We start from the raw sequence: 24,419 nt of genomic DNA on the forward strand, positions 1-24,419 counted from the left end.
AAAGCACACAAGGGGTTGGATATTAGTCCAATTTCCATATAATCCACATAATTTCCCAGGCTCCTGGCTCTGCACTCTGTGCCTGACTGGCTGCTGGGGTGGGAAAGGAGCAGCCCCCCTACAGGCAGAGCTCCCAAATCACTTCACCCCTTCCCCATCATTCACCTGCTCACACATGGATGATATCTTACAGCATTGCCTCTCATCTGGGCACCAAGACTGAGAAATGCTATCTCAGGCTTTCCACTGGGGTCTGGAGATGAGGTTAAGCTACAAAACCACTGCACCTCCTGTTTCTAGAGACAAAAAGTTGCATATCAAGTGCTTCAGCTTTACAGGTTGCTGTACTTTTGTCCTTTTCAAGCTATTAGCTGAAGGATGCTGTTTGTCTTCTCTCTGATATATCTGCAGAGATATTTGGGGCTGATACCAGGCACCAGGGGACATAAACTTTTCAAGCAAGGATGCAGCAAACTTGAGTACAACTATAAAAAAATCAGACTGTGTTTTGGGTTTCAGATAAATGGAAGTGCTGGAGTCACTTAAATTAGATGGGGTTTTGTTTGTTGCTCTCCAATTTCCAGAAGCTGGACTTGCATCCCTGTGGGATGTGATTTGCTGAATGTTGCTGTATGTAAAATAAATCTGCTCCACATTCAGCATTCCTTCTAGCTCAGAAAGGGAGCACCTTTTGATATGGGCAAAATTCAGATCAGTTCTCTGGGCAGCAAATCTGACATATTATGTAGGCTTGCTTCAGGGTCGTGGTGGGAGAAGCTGATCTGGGATATGGAAAGTTGGGATATGCAGAAATTAAGGGCCAGGCACTGTTTAACATTTAAATTGAATCATGAGCAAGACACCAGCAACTCCCCATGCTGCATGCTACTGTGTGCAAAGTTGGCTGAAACTCTGTCAAATAGTGAAATAGTTCCAAATAAGATTTTTTTTTTTCCTGCATATTGTTGGTCCTCACGCTTGCAACAGAAAAATGTTTTTCCTTTTGCAGGTTTAATATTAGTGCAGTGAACTGCCAATGCATTCACCGAATTTATGCCATTATGGGGCTGTGTGCAAGAGAAAAGGGGCTGCTTACACCAGAGAGCCTTTCTCTGGTGTGTGTGTGTGTGTGTTCTTTTAGAAATCATCAGCTAACAGTTATTTTTAAGCATCACTGAAATGAAGTTATAAACAGCTGGTGAGCTGAGACCTTTAGCTCAGTGTTGAATGGCTCACCTGTGTTGCACTCTTCCTCCTCCTCCTCCAACCAGCTGCTTTCCTTGTGCACCTGCTTCACTCTGACATGCAGCTCCTCAAGGAGGAAGATCAGTGCTTCACTCCATGCCATTCTTTGAGGCTCTAGCCTTCAGCTGAAGTTTCTAGCTGCAACAGAACAAGATCACAAAATTAGCACAATACAGTAATTCAAGGTGGAAGAATTTGGGCTGGTTCAATAGCTGCACCTGCTTTAATTCCTGCCTTTAAACAGGTGGGTTTATGTAAAAATAGCTTAAAAAGACATTGTAAGCTGAGTCTTGTTTAAGCTGTTACTGAACCTAGTCCAGAATCTCTGAGCCTCTTTCTTTTCTTTGCAAAGCTGAAACTGGAAATGCTCAAAGTCAGCTTTGTCAATCTATGTGGAGTTTCTATTGTCCCTGATTCTTTTTTTTTTCTTTTCTTTTGATTAAGCTAGGATCCAAAGATTTTTCTTGCTTTACATGGTATGCAGTGGTATTTTCAGCTGAGAAATAATAATTGGAGAAAGAAGGAAACAACTGGTTTGTTGATGAGTTTTATGTTTCCTGTTTCAGTGTTTCAAGAGTCACAGGTAGAATTGCTGGGTGGCTATGTCAGGTTTTTTGACCTATGTCAGGTGTTTTAGAAGGAAATATTTTATCCCCTCCTTTTAAGGGCTAGAAACAGAAATAATTTTCTGCAGCTGTTTAAATGTACAGATTATGTAAGTGTAGATAAAGCTCAGAAGTCTGTGTTTAAAGCCCTTCTCAAGCTGGGGCTGAGACAGGCCAGCAAGGGCATTTTGCAGATTTTGCAGCAGTTCTCCCACTGTTCTGACATTCTATTATTATTTTCAATCACTTATTTTTATTTTGAATTGTCAGAAGTTTAATTCTGTCTGAGAACCTTGGCTGAACCTGATTTACAGCTGCCTGTAATTGGGCTGCAAATAAGAAAAAAATGATAGTAAAATAATCACAGCCATAATCTGATCTAGATTTTGCCATAGTTTCTCATATAAATCTCCTTAGTGCTTTTCCCATTGTGACAAGGTTTATGATGAAAAATAGAAGATCTCTTTTCTTCCTAGAAAATGATGCATCCAGTGGTGTAATTAATCTGGTTAAGGAACTGAGGCTGGCTTGTTCTGCTCTCCATTCTCCCAACAATTTCTGTCCTACACAGAAATCTCTGCAGTGAGAGCAATAAATTAGAAATGAATGACAGACACTAATTATTTGTGACCTCATTGTCATCTGCAGCATGGAGCAGCCTATGACCATTCCCAGTGTATCAGCTGCAGATATTTTTAGTCCAGAAAATTTAAAGAAAGGATAGATTGAAGAATAGCTGCTCGCTGGGCATCCCCTTTCTGCACATCCCCATTGCAGAGCTGGCCCCATGATCTCAATCCTTGCTCTGGCTCTGTGCTTTGCCCTCGTTGGCTTCTGATGCAGTGGAAAAATGGGTGAGAATTAGGGCTCCAGGTGAATAACCCAAAGGCAAGATAAGCATCCCAATTCTTGATACCAACCTATTTTCGTGAAGATGCTGCTGAACTGAAACTCCTTTTCTTTGTGTCTTTTTTGTCCTTTTTTTAATTTTTTTTTTTATTTTTTAAGGCTGACCAGTGCAGTAACTGTGGATTTGAGGGTTAGCAAGTCATCACTGTGACCTAGAAAGTGATGGGAGAAAGCTCTCTGTTGAGGAGACAATTGCTGAAGCAACAGCAAATCAACTTTGAGATGGAAAATGCAATGGAAATATGTGAGGCATGGTCTGGCTAACCAACCATGCATTGAGAAGCATTGCCTGTAATTGCTGCCTCTCACACACATGCACATATATAAAATACAGTGTATTCATTCTTCCTAAGACCTTCCAGAGACACTTTGGTGCTCTTTTGGAAGAAGGCAGCAATGTGATACCATTTATTTAATTGCTGCTTTATTTTGGTCAATGTGACTGCATTTCTGGAGTAACTGTCAGTCAGACTAAGCTGCAATGTGGTAGCTGGAGCAACAAGCTCACAGCAATATGCTCTGAGGGGAAGTCAGACAAATGATGATTCCTTCCCACAACAAGATCATATCAGCAGCACAAAGAGCTAGAATATCAGATTTAGAAAAAGGTATATGAAATTATTGCCATCGTGGCTGGTTGGGCAGGCTGTCTAACCAATTCTCTCAGATGTAAAATATCCAAGTGTTTGATGCTTCCTGTGGGGTGGAAGTTCCATTCTCACATTACTTGTGCCACAAAGGCTCAAGTATTTTGTTCCATAAACTGCAAGAGCATAGAGTATGAAGAATAAAGTTCTCAACCACTGGAATTAGATTGTTGTTTCAAGTGAAATGAGAACACCACATCTTGGAGAGCCTTTCATTAAAGCAGGTCAGTTAATTTTAATGAAGTAATCTTCAATTTGCTTTGATGTTACATCAGAACATAGCCCAGATGATTCCAGGTGATCATCAAATGAATTTCCACATTATGGTCTTTCAAGGACATAGTCTTTGTCAAGTTTTCTGGGGTTTTGACTTTTAAAGTGTTTAATTTTACTCTGTTTATGGAGGGAACTGCTGACTTTTCTCAGAAACTGAGCCCCTTTTAGATTCCATATATTGGGCATTGGAGGCAGATCTTGCAGCATCACTGCTGGTGTCTGTTAAGTCTAAGTCTGTGCCATGCAGGAAGATTGGGCTGCTCTGCTTCTCCTTTTGAGTGGGGAGAGATGTGGAGTCTCAGACATGTAATTTCTGTAATTACTCAAGCAGGGAATCATTGTCAGCCCAGGCATGCAGGGCCCTCTGCTCAAATTTTTCCAAAGGAAAGTCAAATGCCAAGTAGCCTCTCATCCTAAATTGGAACAAAAAGGACAAAAGTGACCATTTTCTTCAAAATGAAGCTCCCTAAAATATTTTCAGAATACTGAGCATGGATTGAAGTGCTTCATTTAATAAGCTAGAAGCATTTTTCTGGTTTGAAATCCAGACTAGTCTTGAGTTTTAGTCATGTTTCACTGCATGGTGATGAGGAGCATGAAGGCATCAAAGACACAAACACAAGCAAGATCTGTCCTGATTGCAGCATTTTTGTATTTTTGTCAGCAGCGTCTGAAATTCAGTAGCAGAATTCCTCTTATGTTAATTTGTGACTGTTTATATTGTTGCACTTTATCTCAGCACAGGATTTTGTCATAAACATTGCAGGAGAAAATGCAGAATTTTACCCATTCAGATCAGTAATGAACCAATGTCTCTATGGGCTGTCCTGTCATTAAACAGAGATGGTGATGGAGCTGTAACAAGTAGGAACATTGTTTGCAGTGAGGTGAAAGAGAATTTCCTCACAAGGGTCTGATCTGCCCTCCTTATTGGCACCTGGAGAAGCCAGTCCCACGTTTGTACTGCCATGTGTGTTTGTTGCTACCAAATGCTGACAGTTTCCTTTCTTTCTTTTTAATCATTTAGTTGAAATAATGACATTTTCCTCTTGAAAAAGTCTTGATTTGAAACATGTTGAGTGGGTCAAGCTCTAATTGCTTTACTTGGTGTCGTAAATGATTTGGGGGAGAGTCACACATTCCTGTATGGCGTTCCCAGGGTTATTATAAATAACTTTATCACTTATAATGACTTGCTGATAGCCAGCCTTTTGGAAAGGAGAGCTTTGACATTAAACACAGGATATTTGAGGAGCTTATTTTTGAGGATTCAGCACCAAATTAAATGCCTGTTGCCATGGAAGAGGTTCCTGGTGATGTGATCATACGAGCATTTTTATATTGGTTTTGTTTTTATTTTTATTTTTATTTTTGAGTTGACCAGTAAATGAAATTTGTAAATGCATTATTAATTGGCTGATTTCTCAGCACTTACTGAGTGTCCAAACTTTCTGCTGCTGTGAGCTCTACAGAGCTGAGTATCTTACATATTTCATTTGTCACATGTGAAGTGCAGAGGAAATCTGGAGTGATTCCCAGGTGGAGTGTCAGCTCCATTAAAATAGTTTTAGCACATCTTTGTGGCAACAGAGGCTGGGCAGGGTGGGTATTCGAGTCCAAATCACCCATCTGTTGATTCAGGCAGTGAAATCAGATTTATCCTGTATTTACCACCCAGCAGAAGCTGGTGGCCAGTCCATAGGAGCCAAACCTGGACCAGGGCTGCAGGGTCCTGGAGTCACAGAGCAAGAACCAGAACTGACACTAATGTGGAGTTAAACTGGCACACCCACATGTGGCAGAAATTCAGCATCTCTCCCTTAAAATGAATGAAGCTTTAATGGGCTACATGGGGAAACCCTCCAGTTCTAATGGGAAAAATTTTTTTCTTAATTATCTTAACAATAATGAGCCATTTTGGAAAAAGAAGGAATCGTGAAAGCTGCTAATTGATTCTTTATAGTTTGCTCATTATTACGCACAGACACTACAAGATGTGTTGATTTGGACTTTGGTTTGGTAAGCTGAGGATAATTTCCACAGAGTCGTGAGGGTTTTAAGAGCTGGGAGTTCAGATCTCATTTATCTGAAAACATTCTGTGTCACAGAAAAGGTTCTATCTATTATATCTATATTATTATATTAATAATTTGATTTTTTTTTTTTTGTCTGTGTTTCATTTAGGTCTGGCAAAGCCCATGGGATTAGTGGAAGGTCCAGGAGGCTTGGGCCAGGGGGGAATGGCTGCCACCCTGAGAGATGACAGCCATGAATCAGAGACTAAGTATGAAGAGTATGGTTACAATGCCCAGCTCAGTGACAGGATATCACTGGACAGGTCCATCCCTGACTACAGACCTAAAAAGTAAGTGGAATTCTGCATTATTATTATTATTATTTGGAGCAAGGGATTGATTGTTGTTCTGCTGACCCATGGTGGCATTCCTCACATCCCTCCTGGCTGGAATATGACAGCAGTTACTTTTACAGACACCCTGAGTGAAAATGAAATAAACCAACTGCCATCTCAAGCATGGAGTGCCAAATTAAATGCATAGCTAATTTCTGTCAGTAGTACATTAATATGCATGTTCAATGCCTCAGATCAAAAATTACATCAGGATATCAGTGCTTTTTGGGTTTGGTTCATTTAGAAAAAGCTTTCAGAGGTGGCAGATTTAGTCTGTGCTTCCTGTAGTCATGTGCAATGGGAGGGAGACAGTGCAACAAACACTTTATAGTCACTGGTCCCTTAAAAATAACCCCAGCTTATCAAATCAATTGTCTTTAATTGCATTTGATATTCTTAGAATTGTTTAGTCAGGGTTTGCAGTGTGCTGAAACATGGACTAAATGCAATCCATCAGGGTCCTGTAATTGCAGGAAGGTTTTTTTTGTCTTGGGAATGTGTGTCTATTTTTATTCCACTGTTTATAGTCTTCACACGCCTGTGCTGTGCTTGACATTGCAATTACATGTTTATTATTTGCACTGATTTATTATATTTTGTATTAAATAACTTTCAAATCTTTCATATTTATGGAGTTATATATTTTCCAGATGAGACATCCACACTATCATCCCATGAATGACAATCAGTGATGTCTTAATGCAGAGGAGATCAGCAACAATGCCTAGTTGCTCTCAGGAGACAGAATTGAAAAGAATACTTAATTAATTTCTAATAATAATCTTCTGTTTTAAAAGACCCACTGGGGCTCCTAGGCAGAACTGAAAGTTAAATAAAAAAGTATCTTATTAAATGGTGAGAAAAGTTTAGCCAAGCTAAGCAGCTGTGGTCTCTGAGTAGATTGCATTTGAATTAGGATTTTAGGCAGTTCAAGCTGCCAAAAACAAAACTTCAGCTTAACTACAAATTTCTTTAGCTGTGTTACATGTTAAACTGATCTCAGAAGTATTGACTCAGCATTTGTTTTCTCAAACTCTTGCTACAAAAAAACCAAAACTCAGGTATCAGAAGAGGCAAAAAGAAAACAATCTGCTGCCTCGATACCATGTTTGATGCAACTACACTGACTTGTTTAATGGTCTCATCTCTCTTGATGTATCATAAAATCCATCCTGGAATTATGCTGGGGAAATCTGTAGTTATGCAAATATTGGAGCTGTGCATCAGATCTGGCCCAGAGACCCTAAAGACAAAGTGAATTTTCACAAATGGAGCTTGGTGAGGTTTGACCTGGCTGTTATTTGCTGCTGTGGGCAGGGGGATGAGGATGAATGAGATGTGTTCTGCTGGGAAATGCAAAAGCAAAGGCTGCAGAGCTCAAATCCAGCTCAGCAGCTCTCAGAGGCATGAAACCCTTTGCAATGCAGGGATGTTTCACTTCAGATTATGCTCTCCCACAGTTTTGCTGAGGAGCTTTGATGAGTCACTGAGATGAGCTTTTTGACATTCTCATTGTGGGTATCTCATCAGGCCATGCCAGATGATTAAATATCTGTGTCACTGGGAGAAGTGCCTCCCTTGTCATGTTTGGACACTCCTGAGTTGGTTCTGGTTAGATCTAGAGGCTGCAATTGATGCACTTGTCTGCAGATGAGTCACAGGAAAACCCTTCAGACTGGATTTGCTATGGAAAATGAATGAGAGTGGAGATAGTAGAAGGTCTTTGTATAAGAAGATTTTGCCCACTGAGAAGGTTTGAGAGCAGCCCTGAGGAGGATGTGGGGGTGTTTGTTGACATGGAGCTCATGGAGCCAAAGGTGTCCTGTGCTCATCTGTCCCCATGGGCAGCAGGGAAGGGAGGGGATCCTGCCCTTCCCCATTTTTTGGGGCCCCACCTGGGATTACACCCAGCTCTGTGGCCCTCAGCACAAGGAGGACATGTGCCAAAGCTGAGCTTGACTCTTTGGTTTGGACACTCCATGTTTTGGAGAGAACTGAATCTCCATGAACTTGAGGAGACAGAATTTGAAATCCCACTCTTGTCCAGTTTCTCTGTGTGCACACTTGCCCAGGGTCTCCCCTCTCCATTGCTGAGCTTGTCAGTTTGCTTGTGCTTTATATTCATGTCATTCCCAGAGCTGTTCATTTTTTAAAGGAGAGGGCTTTTCATTTTTAAATTGAGGAGCAAGGTAGAATTGATGTCCAAGGCCATGTACAAAGTCCATGTCCAGCCTGTGAATAAAACCATCTGAATTTGCATTCCCAAAGTATTAAACTGCTTTCTCCCCATTCTGGCTTCCATTTGAAATATTCAATCTATGTATTTTCACAAACCAGTATTAAAGATATGAACTGGGAGAATTTATACTCAAGTCTACATTGCACAGGCAAAATTTATGAAAGTAAACATGATTTCAGTATGCAAACTCAGGACTTATAATACTCCAAGCTTGATGAGAAATATTGTATTTTACTTCATTTGAACTCCCCTCTTACCATTGTCCACTCTCTCATTCTGATAGAATAAACCTTCAATTCCATCTACAAGCATAAATTCATAAACACTTGGCAGTTTAATTGCTTTTCAGGAGGTATTTTCATTCCCATGCAGCAAATTTAAAATATGTTGCACTACAGAGGTGCAGAGTCAGCCAGTGTGACCAAGAAGCTCCTGAATTGGAGTCACCTCCCCCTGTCCTTCCGCTGCAGCAAAGCCTCAAGCCTGGCTGGGCACTCAAGATGCTTTTCTCACATTTTGTTCTGCTTTCCTACCTGCTGCTGCCTCTGCTTTTATTCCTTTTAGCCCAGAAACCTTTTCTTTAGGATACAAATTTCTGTTGGTACAGGAGACAACAGCAGATTTTGTTTGTGTGCCAAATAGAGGCAATGGCAGTAAACTTTTTGTTTGTGATTACAAATCACACAATAATTACAAAATTACAGTTTGATTCTAGTATATTTATCATAATAAATATATCCCAGCTTTTTCTTCTCAATATCAGAGATTTTTGAAGATCTATTAGAGATTATATCATCAGATTATATTAATCTAAATAATATATTATTTTAAGTTTTTCAAGGTCTATACCATTGTAGAAAATATGTTGCAGGGAGCTCAGAATCAGAATGTTTAATGTCCTGATTTTTCTTCGCAGCAGTAAAGTATTAGCAGGACTTCTAGCCCTCACTAACACATCTTATTTCCTCTATGAAATGGAAGAAAGAGAAGCTTTTCTTGTAAGGAACAGGTTATTTTTGTTGTGCAAGCACACAGCTAAGCTAGAGCTTGTTCTGTGGTTCTCTGGGAGAAGTGTTATTTGATGGTGAAGTGTTATTGGAGTAATTTCCATATATGTTCTCCCATATATAAAATGAGTGTCATAATTGAAAAAACCTGAGCACTGAGTGAAAATAATCTCCTGATGCCAAAGAACCTTGTGTGTAGGAATGCATAAGAACTTGTATTCCTGGCAGCTATCCCTCCCAGTATGTTTAGGCAGAGAATTGTCCTGAATCCTGCCCTTGGGAATGCTGTAAAATCTGCTGGGCTCTGTCCATGCCTCTCTTACCATAATTTCAAAGGGAAAATGTTTGGCTGAATAGTCAAAACCAGACCTGAAGAAACAGAGCAGAGATTTTGGTGGAGATTTTCATTTTGAGATTTTGGTGGAGATTTTGCACTTCCCAGGGTCAGCCACCCAAACCCCTGCAGGCACTGGGCAGAGGAGAGCAGGTTTCCCTGTGTGGCTACAAAAGTCTGGCAGAGTTTTCATTTTCCTGCCTTTTTTGGGGAATAAAATCCTCCTCTGTTGCCAGCTCTAGCCAAAATATCAGCCCCTGCTCCAGTTACAAAGGATCAGACTCAACTCCTCCCAGCCATGCATGAAGGCAGAGATGCTGAAGCCCCATGTGACAGTAGATTTTTTACTTTATCAAACTTAAAGAAAGTAGAAATGTCCAAAAACTTAGGGAATGTCATTCAAAGATGGGGTAAAGGCCCCCAGACTTACAAAAGCTGTTTGTTTTACAGTGTAGCATGCTGGAAAATTGGGAAGTGTCAGCTAAGCAGATGCTTTCAAACAAAAGCATTGTCTCTCAGGATAACATCAATTCCCCTGCTCTTTTTGATGCACAGGCTGGATAGCAAGGGGTTGAACTGAACAGGTGCAACACCTGTAAATCCAGCATTTTCTATCTTTCTATCACTTGACTTTGTAACTTAAATTACTTCAGGGCTTTCTTTACATGCAGGACACATCCACACACGCAGACACACACACTCAGGCACTTGTCAAAACCACTTGCTGTCATGCATTATGCATACTTTTGAGAAAAGTTAATATGATCCTGCAGCTTCCATAATGGCTAAATTGGCTTTTACACAAAATTGTCGCTGCTTGGTGAGGATCTTTAATTTAACTGATCTTTTTTTGAGCAACTTGGATGCAGAGTGCATTGTGGCAGTTCAGTGATAACAATAATATTAATATATGGATTCAGTCTGCTGGCTCTATCAGCCAAAGAAGATATTTTCTTTGTGTTACAGTCACGGACGTTTGTATTGAGAAAATTCAGCCCTAACGAACAAACTTATTAATGCTGTGGCAACTCAAGTCTTTAGCCATAAAACTCAGAGAAATCTGGGTCTTGAGGAAATTGCTTTCATTTATTCAGTTCTTTTATGGAGGCAAGCATTTTTGTGGTTTGCCATAGACATTTCACAATAGCAAAAGAATTGCATCTCTAGGGCTGTGAAGTGTAATTAATGGTTCAGTCCACTCCATACCTAAGGAAAAGCTTTTTTAATTACCTATCAAAAAGAATTCCGGCATTGATCAAATAATGTTACCGAGGGGGCAAGCTTGGTAAATAGACCTCTGATTTGTTCATTCAAAGGTTTAATAACAGCAGCTCCAGTGAGGCCAGCAGCTGGGGAAGCCTTCAGTGACCACTGAGCTCCAGCTCTCTGAAAAGGCAGAACCACCACCTCCAACTTGGACCCTTTCTTTGGGCAGCACATCTCTGGGGAGCCCCTGTGCTGTTTCAGCTCTCTGGAGCCCCACAGGGGTGTGAATGCAGTTTCTCTGTGGTGGAGGAGGCTCAGAGCTGTGCTTGGATGGCCCTGGTCATATGTGCTGTGCTTGGATGGCCCTGGTTATCAGTGCTGGGTTTGGATGGCTCTGGTCATCAGTGCTGTGCTTGGATGACCTTGGTCATCTGTGCTGTGCTTGGATGGCTCTGGTCATCATTGCTGTGATTGGGTGGCTCTGGTCATTAGTGCTGGGCTTGGATGGCCCTGGTTATCAGTGCTGGGCTTGGATGGCTGTGGTCATCTGTGCTGTGCTTGGATGGCCCTGGTTATCAGTGCTGGGCTTGGATTGCCCTGGTCATCAGTGCTGGGTTTGGATAACTCTGGTCATCAGTGCTGGGCTTGGATAACTCTGGTCATCAGTGTTGGGTTTGGATGGCTCTGGTCATCAGTGCTGGACTTGGATGGCCCTGGTCATCAGTGCTGTGCTTGGATAACTCTGGTCATCAGTGCTGGACTTGGATGACCTTGGTCATCAGTGCTGGGTTTGGATGGCCCTGGTTATCAGTGCTGGGCTTGGATGGCTCTGGTTACCAGTGCTGGGCTGGGATGGCTCTGGTCATCAGTGCTGTGCTTGGATGGCCCTGGCCATGCTCTGCTGGACGTGGCTCCAGGAGCAGGGCACAAAGGCAGATGGCTCTCACAGAGCATCAGCTTTTGGATCAGTGCACTGGGCAAGGCTGGGTCTGGGGTTATTTGGTTTTCCCCCCACAGCTGCTTGCTCTGCCTCGTGACCTGTTTTTTCAAATCCTCTAGGGATGCTGGGTGTTCTTTGAGCCACTTAGAGAAGTGACACAAGAAGCTCCAAATGAAAACAGACCCTTTCCAGGTTAACCAGAGTGCAGTGTAATGGGCCTTTTCACGAGGAATATTTGAAGTCCAGAGCTTTCCAGCAATCAGAATTTCTGATTAGCAGAAAATGACAAGTGAAAAAAAAATTTGCCTAAAAATATTTTGTGTTAGGCTGAGCATCTTCTGTGAAATGTTTGTTTAAACAAGGAGTTTAGACTAATGAAACCTCTAGTTTCCCATTTAAAAAATCACTCTTGAAATTATGAATTTTCCATTACTAGCTTCTACCAATACTTTCAGATTAAATATCAGGTCACAGTTTAATGAAACATTAATTGAAATTAAGCATTTCAGTTTTTTTAAGCAGAACAGTGTTTCACAATCAAAGTATAGGCATGATATTATGATTTCAATTAGGCTTATTTTTCATAGAAAAGCATTTGACTTTTTTTTTTTTTTTTTGCACCCACTCTCAATCAATCTAAAAAACCATGCTAAAATTCTGAAAAAGCCTTTTTTTTTTTGGGCACTCTGAACATATGACGTAAATTGAAGCAGAGAGAAGGAAAAAACAGAGAGAGAAAATGGAGCAGACAGAATCACCTCTGGGCAACAGATTAAGATTGTTTATTGGAGGGAAATTCAGTGAGAGATGAAACTAACTGAAGTGTTTTAATTGCATCCCAAATCAATGTCCAGATGTGGATTTTGAGCAGGGTGAAGGAGAGCAGTGCAGACCCACGTTCTGGGAGTTTATGTAGCTTTGTCAGGTTACATGAGCTGGGCATTTTCCTCGGGCAGTGAATTCCCTACAAACAGCCCCTTTGCATGCACGTTATCTGTGTGAACAAGCGGAGCTGCAGCCCCAGAGAGATGCAGCCAATTTCAGCTGATTTTGGCCTTGCCCAGGAGCAGGAGGAGCTGGTGTGGACTGAGTAAATCCCTGTGCTCCTCCTCTGCAGTGAGCTGGGCTCTGACCAGCTCCTCCCCAGCACTTGGTGTTGTAGTTCTGACTCAGATCATTTGGGATCTCAGCTGACAACCTCAATTCACTCGCAGTGCTGCCCCTGGGCCAGCTGTGCTTATTTGTGTATCCCTGCGTATGCCACAGGCTTGGCTCTGCCTTTTGGGAAATGCTTCTTGTTTGGCTGTAAGGGGCTCAGGCTGGAACTGTGCAAAGCCCTCAAAGGAGAGAGAAAAATCACCTTTTTCTTTGGCTGGGCAAGAAAACTCTGAGGAAATCATAGGTACTGCTCTGTATCAGCACACTCCCTCTGTAGCTGAGTCCTGGAGTCATGACCTGACCCTGTCTATGAAGATATTTCAGGTTTTCTCCCAAATTCTTCTGGAGCTTTGCTCACCTTGCACAAATAATGATTGATTAGGTGGAATGTGGGCTCAAACCTTGCTCTCCTAAATCCCAGACCACCTTTAGGTCTTTATATTTTTAGTTAATCGTGCAATCATAAATTACTCCAGTGAGAAGACTGAGGAGCAGGTAAAAACAGTGACTGTGTTACTCAGTAATAATAAAAAAGATATTGAGAAAGCTTCCATCCCCTTTTTGAGGCCAGTACCAGAGTTTTTTGCAGGACATGGCTCATGAGCAGAGCCTTCCATCAGCAGGCTCCATGCTGTCTCCATAGCAGCAGTGCTGGACACATGGCAGTGTCTCACAGTTATTCCTGATATTCAATAGATGTTTTCTCTGGCTTTTCCCATTAGATTCATTATTGATTCCCTTTTGTTTAGTGCTAGGCTTTCCAATTAAGTAGTGACTTTAATTATACTGCAAAGTGTATAACATAGGTCTTGATTATTAACACTGACCTGTGGGATGAAAGGAGCACCAGAAAGGCTAAATTAAAAAGAACCATAAAAATGAACAACCTTTTCCAAAAAGCCACCTTATGTTCAGATGCAGTAATTTTCCACTTCTACATTTTTGCAGTGCCTTTGTGTATACTAATTGTTGAAGACAAGTTCTGCATGACTGTCAGCACTAATAAATGTAGATTTAGTGAAGGCTGAATTTGATTAACTAGGGAGTATGAAAAATAACTGATTGCAATGTTGTGTTTAAATGCAGCGAGGCTGGAAGCCATTCCCTGCAATTTGCCTGCACCAGAATGTACTCTTGAATACATGAATAGTTTACCTGAGGTGGGTTGCATAACAGGGACTAGAAATTTGACATCTAATTTGGGGTGATGGACTTGGCTGCCTGTGTAGAGGATGGAGATGCCATGGCAGCATTGCTCATCATGTGCAGGGTGTGATGTCCTCTGCAGGTCCCTTCCTCAGGAACTTGGGCAGCCAGATTAAACAGGATTGCAGTGAATCCAGCCCAAACAGGATTGCAGGTGAATCCAGCCCAAACAGGATTGCAGTGAATCCAGCCCAAACAGAATTGCAGGTGTATCCAGCCCAAACAGGATTGCAGGTGTATCCAGCCCAAACAGGATTGCAGTGAATCCAGCCCAAACAGGATTGCAGTGAATCCAGCCCAAACAGGATTGCAGGTGAATCCAGCCCAAACAGGATTGCAGTGAATCCAGCCCAAACAGGATTGCAGTGAATCCAGCCCAAAGTGTTACATGCTCTGAGGCATGCAGAAACAGGACCAGATTTCTGTACGAGCAACACTCACTGAAGAATGACCTGCCAGCATGGGCAGCCTGGTCAGCTGGGAGGAAAGGAAGCAATGATCAAAAAGCTGCTTTGCATCCCTCAGTTTTTCTCATCAATCCTCACACTAAATGTGTCTCATGTGACCTGCACATTCACCTTAAGCACCACTGAGTTTTTTGGGTTTTTTTTTTCTTTTAAAGTATGCTTTAGAGACTGTGGTAATTTTTTGAGCTGGAAACCAGAAAGCCACAGTATTTCCATGGCAGAAAGAGTATTTCCTCCTAAAGAAGAGCAATGGTGGGGTGCTGTCCACAAATTCTGTGAGCTGCTCTTTGATAGGTAAATGCATATCTGTAGTGCAGAAGCACTGCTGAGATCCAGCCAGGACTTGCAGCTGTGTGCTGGCATTTGAGAATTTCTTTCATTTCCCTCCCCTGAGCCCATGGCTGGTTGTTGCCTGCTATCACTTCCAGGGAGAAAAGGATATTCCTGTAAATTTCTGAACTGTCATGTTATGTTACACTCCATGATATCACATTACAGGATAAAAAGAAGTAACAGAACAAGACAGGCAATGAATTCAGGGTGGTATTTCTTTTCCTTTTATGTTTCCTTGCATGTAGCTCTGTTACACTATACCTGAGATTCTTTGTAGGGCTTTGAAGGAGTTCTAACGGTTTGAAATAATATTTCCCATTTCTTTCTTAAAAGGTTTATGCAAATTTAGTTCTGCTGAGAGTGTGAGGTGTTATCTCCAGATGTCTTCCTGATGTAGCTTTAAAAATTAGCAAGTTTTTATTCCTATTTTGTTTGGATAGGTTTCATAGCATAGCAAAGTCAAGGTTTCAGGTCGCATAACCTCAAGGCTTTTTAGTTGTTGTTGTTGTTTGTGTCTTTGTGGTAAAAACATGAGCAGGCCAAAATGTCAGACAATTTACTCTTCTGTCTGAAATAAAACTGAATTGTGAACTCCAGGTTGATGCAGTGTTTCATTTTAATAGTGTCAGTTCGTGCTTGTTTTGCCTGTGTCTCTGGTTTTGAGTGAATTTAGTGCTAATAAAAGTGAGAGACTCTTAAAAGTAGCCAGGGCCAGAAGTACCTGACAGATACAGGCTGGCAAATGTTAGCTCCTGTCTTGGTTAGCTTGATCTAGATGCCTTCCAAGGTTTGGTTTCTTTGAAACAGCACCTGCCAGTTCAGCTGTTTGAAAGTTGTATGATATTGAAGAGTGAGGACTCTATTTTCTGTTTTCTGCTTTCTGAAATTTTCTTGTCTTCTGTTGCATTGCTTCTAGACCTTCTGCTGTGGTCTCAAAACCAAACCACAGACAGCCCAGGCCACCTGGCTGAATGCAGCACCAAAGGAGCTTGGTTTAAGTGCACCCACAATTTCAGGTGGTGTTGGTGTGTCAGGATTTATCAGTGAGGCTCCAGGCTCACCTTTAAATTACTGGAGATATTTCTGTGTATTACTTCTGCACAAGCTCCCTGTTTCTCAACTTCTAGAGAAGAAACCCTCTGGAATTGCATTTTACCTGTGTGAGATATGCCTTCAGGTTGTCAAATAGTTCCTTAATTAGTTTATTTTCTTCTTTGCTCCAGGGGGTGAGTGTATTATTTATTCTATGCTACCAGACTTGTGTTAGTCTGCATTTATGCATTTTGTCTTCTGAAGGCCCCAGCAGTGGGCTGGCCTCTGGGGTGGAGTGAAACACACCTCTCAGGCAGACACAGTGCTTCAGACTTGAATAATGGTGGAACATTAATAGCAGCAATTATAATTAAAACAGTGCACTAAAATACCCTGGGGTGTTGTTGCTAAGTTAGTCTGTACCCCTAAAATTTCAGAGGAAAGGCATAAATTTTAGTTATTTCCATCCACAACGTGAGCAGCTCTCATTCAGTGACTGGAGCAAGCTTTCATCCCTGCTGTGGATGTTTCATTAGGACACAGCTCTCCCAGAGGGTCATGGTGAAGTTTACATTAAACCCAAGATAAAAATGACATTGAAGCTTTGCTCCTGTATTTTCTACACTGCCTGAAAACAAATGCTTGACCTCCAGCTACTCCATTGCCTTATTGCCTTGGAGTTATTAACCCGTGTACCAAGAGACAGGGAATTTGTGTTCTGTTTGCTCAGAGAGGAGCACTCCCCTCCTTTGCCTGACAGAGCTGGGAGTCCAGGGAAGCTCTGGGGGGAAAGTTTCTCTGAGTGCAGGGCTGAGCAAACAGCCTGGAAGGATCTGGTTGAATGTGTGTGTCTGCAGACAAGGGATGAGGAAGGGCAGGATTGCTGGGCACGCAGGGGTGGTGGTGCTCACTGCTGCCTTTCTCTGTGGTGGCAAATTAATTTAACTCTGCAAACACTGAGGATGTGAATTTAAAATGCCTGTGGACAAGATAGAAAAGATACCAGACAAGTGGGGAGTAGTTTATCAGCAGGTTTGTGCAGGAACAGTGAAGTGCTGCAATGGCCAAATCTCAGAGCCAGGAAAAGGCTCTGAGTGTCCTTGGCTTGCTCAAATTCACAGCTTTACTTAAGTTTGTTGCCTGGTCTAGGATGTGTGCCTAATTTCTGTCAACCTGAGTGAAAAGCAAGCACATGTTGACCTGTTTTTTTTTCTTCAAATTAGGATAAGAGCTCATAAATATAAAATATCTCCGTGCATTGCACTGTTTTGCTGCTATAAAGTGCGTGCTCTTGGTATTAGCTGTGGGCTAGACAGTAAATGTGGCTGGATTTTTAAAAACTTTTCTCATTTCTAAATGTAACCAAAACTAAATAAAAACACAAGAGTTTTCTCAAGTTATACAAACTGAAGCAACATAAGTAGTTAGAAGGGAGCTGTTGTTAACATTTAACTTCTAAGTGCATGAAATTGTTGAATATTGTGGTGCTCACCTCTAACTAGCCTTTAATTTAAACAAAAGCTATAAAAGTGCAATTAGGCTCCAGTCCAATGAAGCACTTAAATATGTTCCTAGCTTTAAGTGTATGAATAACCTCAGTGAAGTTAAGACAAGCTCAGGTGCTTTCCTTGAACAGGACATTTCACAGAGTAGTTGTAATGCACAGAGAACAACTCTGCAAGTATCACTGGGGAAGATGTGGGGAGAGTAAAGGATTTAGGATTTGGCTGCTCTTGCTTAATGATTTATCCTATGGAATCCTGACCTAGAGCTCGTGGAGAGCTTTGGATGTGCTCCATCATCTGATTGTCAGGCAGCTTCCTACCCACACACAGCACATGCACCTTCCTTTGTCCTCTCTGCCTGACTCAGACTTTTTATGAACACTCAGCTGCTGCCACCAGGCTCTCTCCTCAATCCCATATAAAGCATCTAAACATCCTGGATTTAATACTCCCATTTTTCAGTGCTAAATCAATGTTCTTTATGCATTTGTTCTTGGAACACTGCTCTATTTGAACCATAATTCCTCCCACATACCATAAACTTGGTTCTGTTTTTACTCTGATAGGAATTGATCATTTAAAGAGTAGGAGGAAGCCCGTGACTACTGTTCAAACATTTCAAGGCTATTGCTGGTTAGTCAAATGAGCTTGTGCACCACCTGAGAAAAGTGCTATGATTACCAGGGGAGCATCATTACCTTGCTGGGCTCCAACCAGCCTCACAGCAGTTGGGACAAGTCAGGATTAAAGAGCTTCTCACTACAATTTTGGCAGGCAGTGGTGGAGTTTGTCCAGTTTATGGCTGACCTCCCATTTGGTGGTTTACTCCCTCAACTATCCTGTATTTGTACATAGGTAGAGAGAAACATTCTGCTGCATAACTGAATTTGACCAGAGATTAAAGCTGGTCTCCTGTGAAATACACTGGAGCCTATTAAAGAAGGGATTGTTTGCCAAACGTGGCTGTATATCCTCCCCAGACCATAAAAAACATTGTTAGCTGAAGTGATAGTGGAAAAATATTGCATTCCTCTATTCTCCTCCTTGCCACTACACTGCAACGTGACAGCAAACCCTTAATGAAATTCATGAAGAGCTCTGCAGCAGTTACCTTGAAAACTTTTTTATTGCCCTACATTTCCAGGTAACACTCTGATCCTCAGCCTCTGTCCGGCACCAGCAACAGCAGCTGAGGCAGAGAGATAGTCAAAATTAAACAAAAGTATCTGGAATTTTTAATGTTAAACACTTGCAGTACATTTTTAATAGCCAAGGATAACTTCCTGTATTTACATATTATTATCTGAATAACAAATAGCTTCAAAGGTACAGCAAACTCTTCTGTGCAAATGGAAAAGGGTGAGTTTACTCTTATGCATTATTTATTGAAAATAATTCCTTTGATTTCACCAATTCCACTGCTTTTCCTTTATGTCTGGCACGGGCTCAGTAGGAAACAGGAGAGGAGCCTCAGAGGAGGTGGTGCCTGCAGATATGGACCCTGCTGCTGGATATCTGGGCTGTTACCATCTCACTCCCTGCAGACATGCTGGGATTAATTATCCCTTCGCCACAAAGAACCTTTTTGGGATCTTGATGCATCACCTTGAGTGGAAAATTACTCCTTTGATGGGAAAAGTGCTAACAGGCACTGCTGGAAGTGCAGCTGAATGGCTTCACATGGCTTGCTGGAGAGCAATGACCCTTGGTGGCAGCACAAGGAGTGGGGACACTGGGCAGCAGCCAATTTTCTGAATGCACCCTGGAAAACATCATCTGGCTTTCTGGATGGCTCTTTTTGAGCCTTCCCTGTTTGAAATATGAGATTTTAGTTTTGGCAAAGCTGAAATGAGAGTGTATATTCTCTCTTCCCCACAGACAACATAGTTCTCAAAATTAAGTTTTTAAAAAGTTGCACAAAAGGTGATGTTTTCCTGAATGTATTTTGCTGATAAGATCTTCAAATCAAATTGACACAATGCCTTTAGTTTGGCCTTTATTTAATATAGTTTCATCAGTTTCACCAATTTTTATATTTCACTTAACTTCAGAGAGCTCTCCAATCTCAAAGCAGAATTTTCTAAGACTGCCTTTATGGCTTTATTAAAAAGAAAATTCTTTTCTAGCTTTTAGTCTAAAAGGATGCAAGCTAAGAATACCGTTGGAACAGAGGCAAAGATATTTGCAAAATCTTGAGAATCACTAAAGAGGTCATTTATTTTAATCACCTAAAACAAGGCAGAATACATGTCACTTGGAATTTAGCTCAGCTCCTCCTTAAATTTAAGAGCAGCACCATTAAAAATAAAGTTGCACAGGGGATCTATTTTCTTTGGGGATTTTTGGAAAGCATTTGAAAGCAGATTTCAGCCTCTCCATTAATTTCCAATGAGCCTAATGCTTTGTGATGCAGCATGCATACAGCCAGAGGCAGATCCGGACAGGCACACTGGGGGATAGAGTGGAAATTTTTTACAGATGGTATTTCAAAACATATTAGTGACTCAAGTTAAGTTACCAAAAAAAAAAAAAAAAAAAGGCAAAGACTTTTTACTACAGAAAGATGTGAGCACAGGATTTGAGTCATTTTTCATGTTAATAAAGAGGCTTGTTTTAAAAGTGATTGAAACTAGTTTTAGCATTTTTATATGTATAAATCAATAAGGGTATTAGACATAATGGCATGTTTCTGGTATTGTTTGCCTGAGGAAAACCAGAAATAGCTCAGTGAAATAGAAGGCCTCTTATTTTATGTGTGCAGCAGCTACTTTTGAAGAGTCTAATAATCTTAAATATAAGGGTTAATATTCTCTACAAGTAGAGTCATCTTGCTGCATATGTTAACTATGCATATATAGTGTGCTATCAGTCACTGATTGACAGTTCTCAGGGCTTTCTACTATAAATATAAAAATAATTTGCTTGGAGAAAGGAGGAATTAAACCAAATAGAGCAAACGTGTTATAAAACAAAAGGCACAAACATGTGTTGGGTTTTTATGAGCAGAGCAATTAGTCACAGTTGTACTGGCCTGGAATTTAAAAGAAAGGCAAAAGAACAAAACCACAAATCTGTCATTCTCAGGGAACCCTTGTCCAATGTGTGTTACTGAAAATTGATGGAGAGCTTTAACCTACCTGTGTCCAGGTGGAACGGGTCTCTCCTTCATAGAAATAATATAGGACAGAAATTCCTGCAAATTTGGTCTTTCCTGTGGGAAACAGAATAGTGAAGAGTCCTAAGGTACAAAAGACAGTTATTTTAGGGAGGATGCTGCTGTTCTTCAGTCTGCAAATCCTACAGACATCAAATCCAATTGTCCAGCCTGGGAATGTGGGAAGTTCCCATGACCAGATGTGTTCTGGAAAACTCATTGCACATTGCAGTCATTTGTTTGTGGTTGACATGAAAGGACATTTTTCCTTGGTACAGGAGGTGTTTGAGGTTAGCTCAGGTGCGAGGACTTGGCCTGGTTTCTTTCTCATGAGTGTAGGGGATTTCTTTCCTAGACTTTTGGATGCAAAATAAGAAAAAAATATGTCAAGGAACATGTGAAAGCTGGTGGGAATTCCTACAGTATGGATTAGATTTAAGATCTCACTTTATGAGAAAATGTATATGAGAAACTCTATATGAGAAAAGATGGAGAAAAAGTTCTTTTAGTGGGTTTCCTCAGACTTACAGCACCAACAAGAATTGCACTGTATCTTGTACCTGCAATTCTCCAAACAAATTCAGGAAGAAGGTGTAGATTTTTCTGCTGTGGGATATTTCAAAATGGAAATGTTCTATAAGGACCACAGACTGGGAAGGTATCTTCTGGTATCACCATAATTTCAAAGCTTTTTCTGAAAATGGCTCTTTTCTTAGGTGTTTACCTTACTTGTAAACACAATGTGCTGTTTGTCTCAAGGTGCATAGAGCATCAGTGTTCTGTACCACTGCTCTCTTGTTCACAGTTGTATTTATATTGTCTATTCTTAGGAAATGAATATATATTTGAGTATATAATGTATATATAGGAAATTAATTTATATTATGTGTTCTTAAGAAATGTCCCTGAGCTGCAAAACAGGGAGAGAAAGTTCAAGAGCAAGCCTTGAACTCAAAAATTTTCCATTTGGGTTTTTGGATAGGGCGGGAAAATCCGCCCTCAACAGAAAGAGAATGTTGTGCCATAATACAGTTAACATCCTCTGCCGAGAAGGAGAATTAATTAGGAAGGAGTTGGAGCCTCTGGCTGACAGATTCATGATCCATGAAGCTAATCAGTTTTGTGGGCTGTCACTGCTGCTGCTGCAGACTGGTCAGCAGCTGGATCCATGCTGGGGAACAAGACATTTGCAGCTCGTCACGTCTCCTCTGCCGTGCCAGTGTGGAAGAGGAAGGCGATGTTAGTTTATTTCTGCAGCTCAAAAGTTACTATTGCATCCAGCACTAGCTGTAAAGCCTCAGTGGGTTTCTGGAGAAAGAAATCAGGCACTAAGCTAGGCATTAAATTCAGTGATTTAGCTGTGGTAAATTGTCTGTGCCTATAGGAGTCACAGTAGCATTTAGGTGCTAGAAGGTAACCATGTAGGTAAGATTAGTCTGAGCCCTTGGTTTAACAGGGCTCAAAATACATATTGACCTAGTGATTAAAAGCAGTATTTGTTAGCATTAAAGAGAAAGAGTTCAATAATCTTTTAAAATATTTATCTTTGTCCTTTCATTGATCGTGCACCAAATAAGGAGCTGTTCCAACTTGTTCTCCTGCTGTGGCTATAAAACATGAACGCAGATCATTCTGAAGCTTTCAAGGTACAGATCATGTAGGGGTAGGGTTTTTTTGCCAGAACTGCAGATGTTTCTTCAAGCCTAGCAATTTCATCAGGTTTGTGAAGGAGAGAAACCTTCAGTCATCTCCGTCCCAGCAGTTCATTGGAAAAACGTATCTTGTATTAAACACTTTAAAGATTCATGAAGCAGCTTTAATTTTGTTTGCATTTCTTCCTGAAGGGTAAAACTGTCAGAAATCTCTAAAAGCATTGCTTAATCCATTTCCAAACTCAGTATATTAAGGTCTGCGGAGCAAAACTCATTTTTGGAGTTTAGCAAGTTTAGAGACAGGAAAAAAGGGCAGGGGAAATAGAGCAGGGAAGATGTTGCTCCTTTTTTTTGGTAACGCATTGAACTGCCTGCACGGCTGCAGTGACAGTCCTTCACAAAAAATAGTGCAACCCAAATGGACTGTAAGAGCAGCCTGATAAATAGAGGATTTCACGTGTTTCTCTTGGATGAGATACCAATAGAGTAAATACATCTATCAGGGAATGAAGCTCCAGTCAGAAGAAAATTTCCTTCCCTTTAATGCCTCCAAGCTTACAAGGTTGCCATGAGCAGGTTCATGTGCAGTTGAGCACCTTTTGTTTTTCTCATATCCCAGTTTCTGATCTGTGACCTTTTAATGTTAGTACATGATTTTTTCCCCAAGTTTCTGATCTGCCAACCAAAGAGCTTTTCCCATTTTCTTATGAAGCCTGCAAGACAGTTCTCAGAGTTGGGCTCAGGAGGCTGGCTGGGAAATGTTCATTTAAGGAGCCAGTTCAGTGTGGGGGAATGAATGAGTGAAAATCATCTCTAGAATAGAGAAAAACGATCTGAAAGGAAATACCTCTGGGTTGCCAGCCAAGCTCTGCAGCAGCAAATACAGAATGAGAGCACTCAAAGACCTTTCCCAAGACAACAGCAGGATGCCCCAGGTTTGATGCTTGGCATGCTGTATGAGAGGAGCCCGCAGGGCTGTTTCACACATCAGGTTTAATCCATCCTCAGCTGGCCCATGGAAGTGATTAGCCACGGCATTGTCAGCCTTTGCTGGAACCCCCAGTCCTGCAGGCATCCAGCATTGTGTCCCTGCCCAGGTACCTGCGTGCCCTGGAGCCCTGGGCTCCTCTGCTGCTTGGACTCTGTGGGACCTGCTGGCAGTCCTGAATGCTGATTTAAAATCACAGGAATATTGGATGTGAGCTATGCCCAGCTCACACCATCTTTAGCTACCACACAGGTCAAATGTGCACTCAGTTCTTCCCCAACTCAGGAGTGTTGGTGTTAACAAGGCCAGGTTTCAGCTGTCCATTGCTGAAATTGTTCTTCTTCACACAGTTCACAGTGTGGTCAGACCTGGTGCAGAGAAGGGGAGACTGTGGTGGGATCCAGCTCCTGGCAGAGCACTGGGAGCTTCAAACACTCAGGCACTGCACAGCACCAGGGCTGAAAAAGGGATGGTTTCCAAATTTCTTACCATGGTTCTGTTGGCAGTAAGGCTGAAGGATTATAAAGCTGTGCCTTGCTAGTGCATTTTGTACAGTTTGATTTCTTCCCATTCTGGTAATTTTCTTCTCAAAAGAAATAGTAGAAGTGGCTAGTCTTGTGCTAAGCTGCCCCATCATTAGCTCATAGGTTTCTTGCCTGATGATTTTCTCTGTGTCCAGCTCTTTTGTGCAAGGATTCCCTTTGGCTTGTTACAGCCTTCCCTTTCCTCTGTAATGAGCTGTCCCCTGCTGCCTCCTCCAGGGCCAGTCCAAGGCTGCTCCAAGGAGAATTCTGTCACTCTTTGTGTCCCTTTTTCACAGGCACCTCTGGCTGACCCAGTGCAGAGCCCTTGTGAGGCTCTGGCTGAGCAGAGGTGGCTGAGGTGACACCCAAAGCTGGGTGTGCCTTGGCAGGGTGAGGTTTGCTCATGTCTCTGTTTGGCCAGGAGTGTCAAACCCTGGTTAGAGTTTCTTGGAATGAAGGAAGTGTTAACTGTAAATTGCTGTGGCTGGTGTCTAATTAGAGAACACTTTGGGAAGAACTCAGGCAACAATCCAGCAAAGCACTTAAAGCACCCACTGATTTTGAAGGAAAGACACCTTAACT

General features: G+C 41.6%; 1 protein-coding gene across 1 annotated transcript in view; it reads left to right on the forward strand.

Moving 5' to 3' along the window:
- GALNT9 (polypeptide N-acetylgalactosaminyltransferase 9) overlaps positions 1 to 24,419 on the forward strand; it is a 129,626-nt gene that overhangs the window by 18,686 nt on the left and 86,521 nt on the right. The window contains exon 2 of the mRNA XM_063172929.1: positions 5,867 to 6,047. Coding sequence (XP_063028999.1) covers positions 5,867 to 6,047 — 181 coding nt within the window. The remainder of the gene's footprint in view (positions 1 to 5,866; positions 6,048 to 24,419) is intronic.

This window comes from Melospiza melodia, chromosome 20, assembly GCF_035770615.1.
Source record: "Melospiza melodia melodia isolate bMelMel2 chromosome 20, bMelMel2.pri, whole genome shotgun sequence".
Lineage (NCBI taxonomy): Eukaryota > Metazoa > Chordata > Aves > Passeriformes > Passerellidae > Melospiza > Melospiza melodia.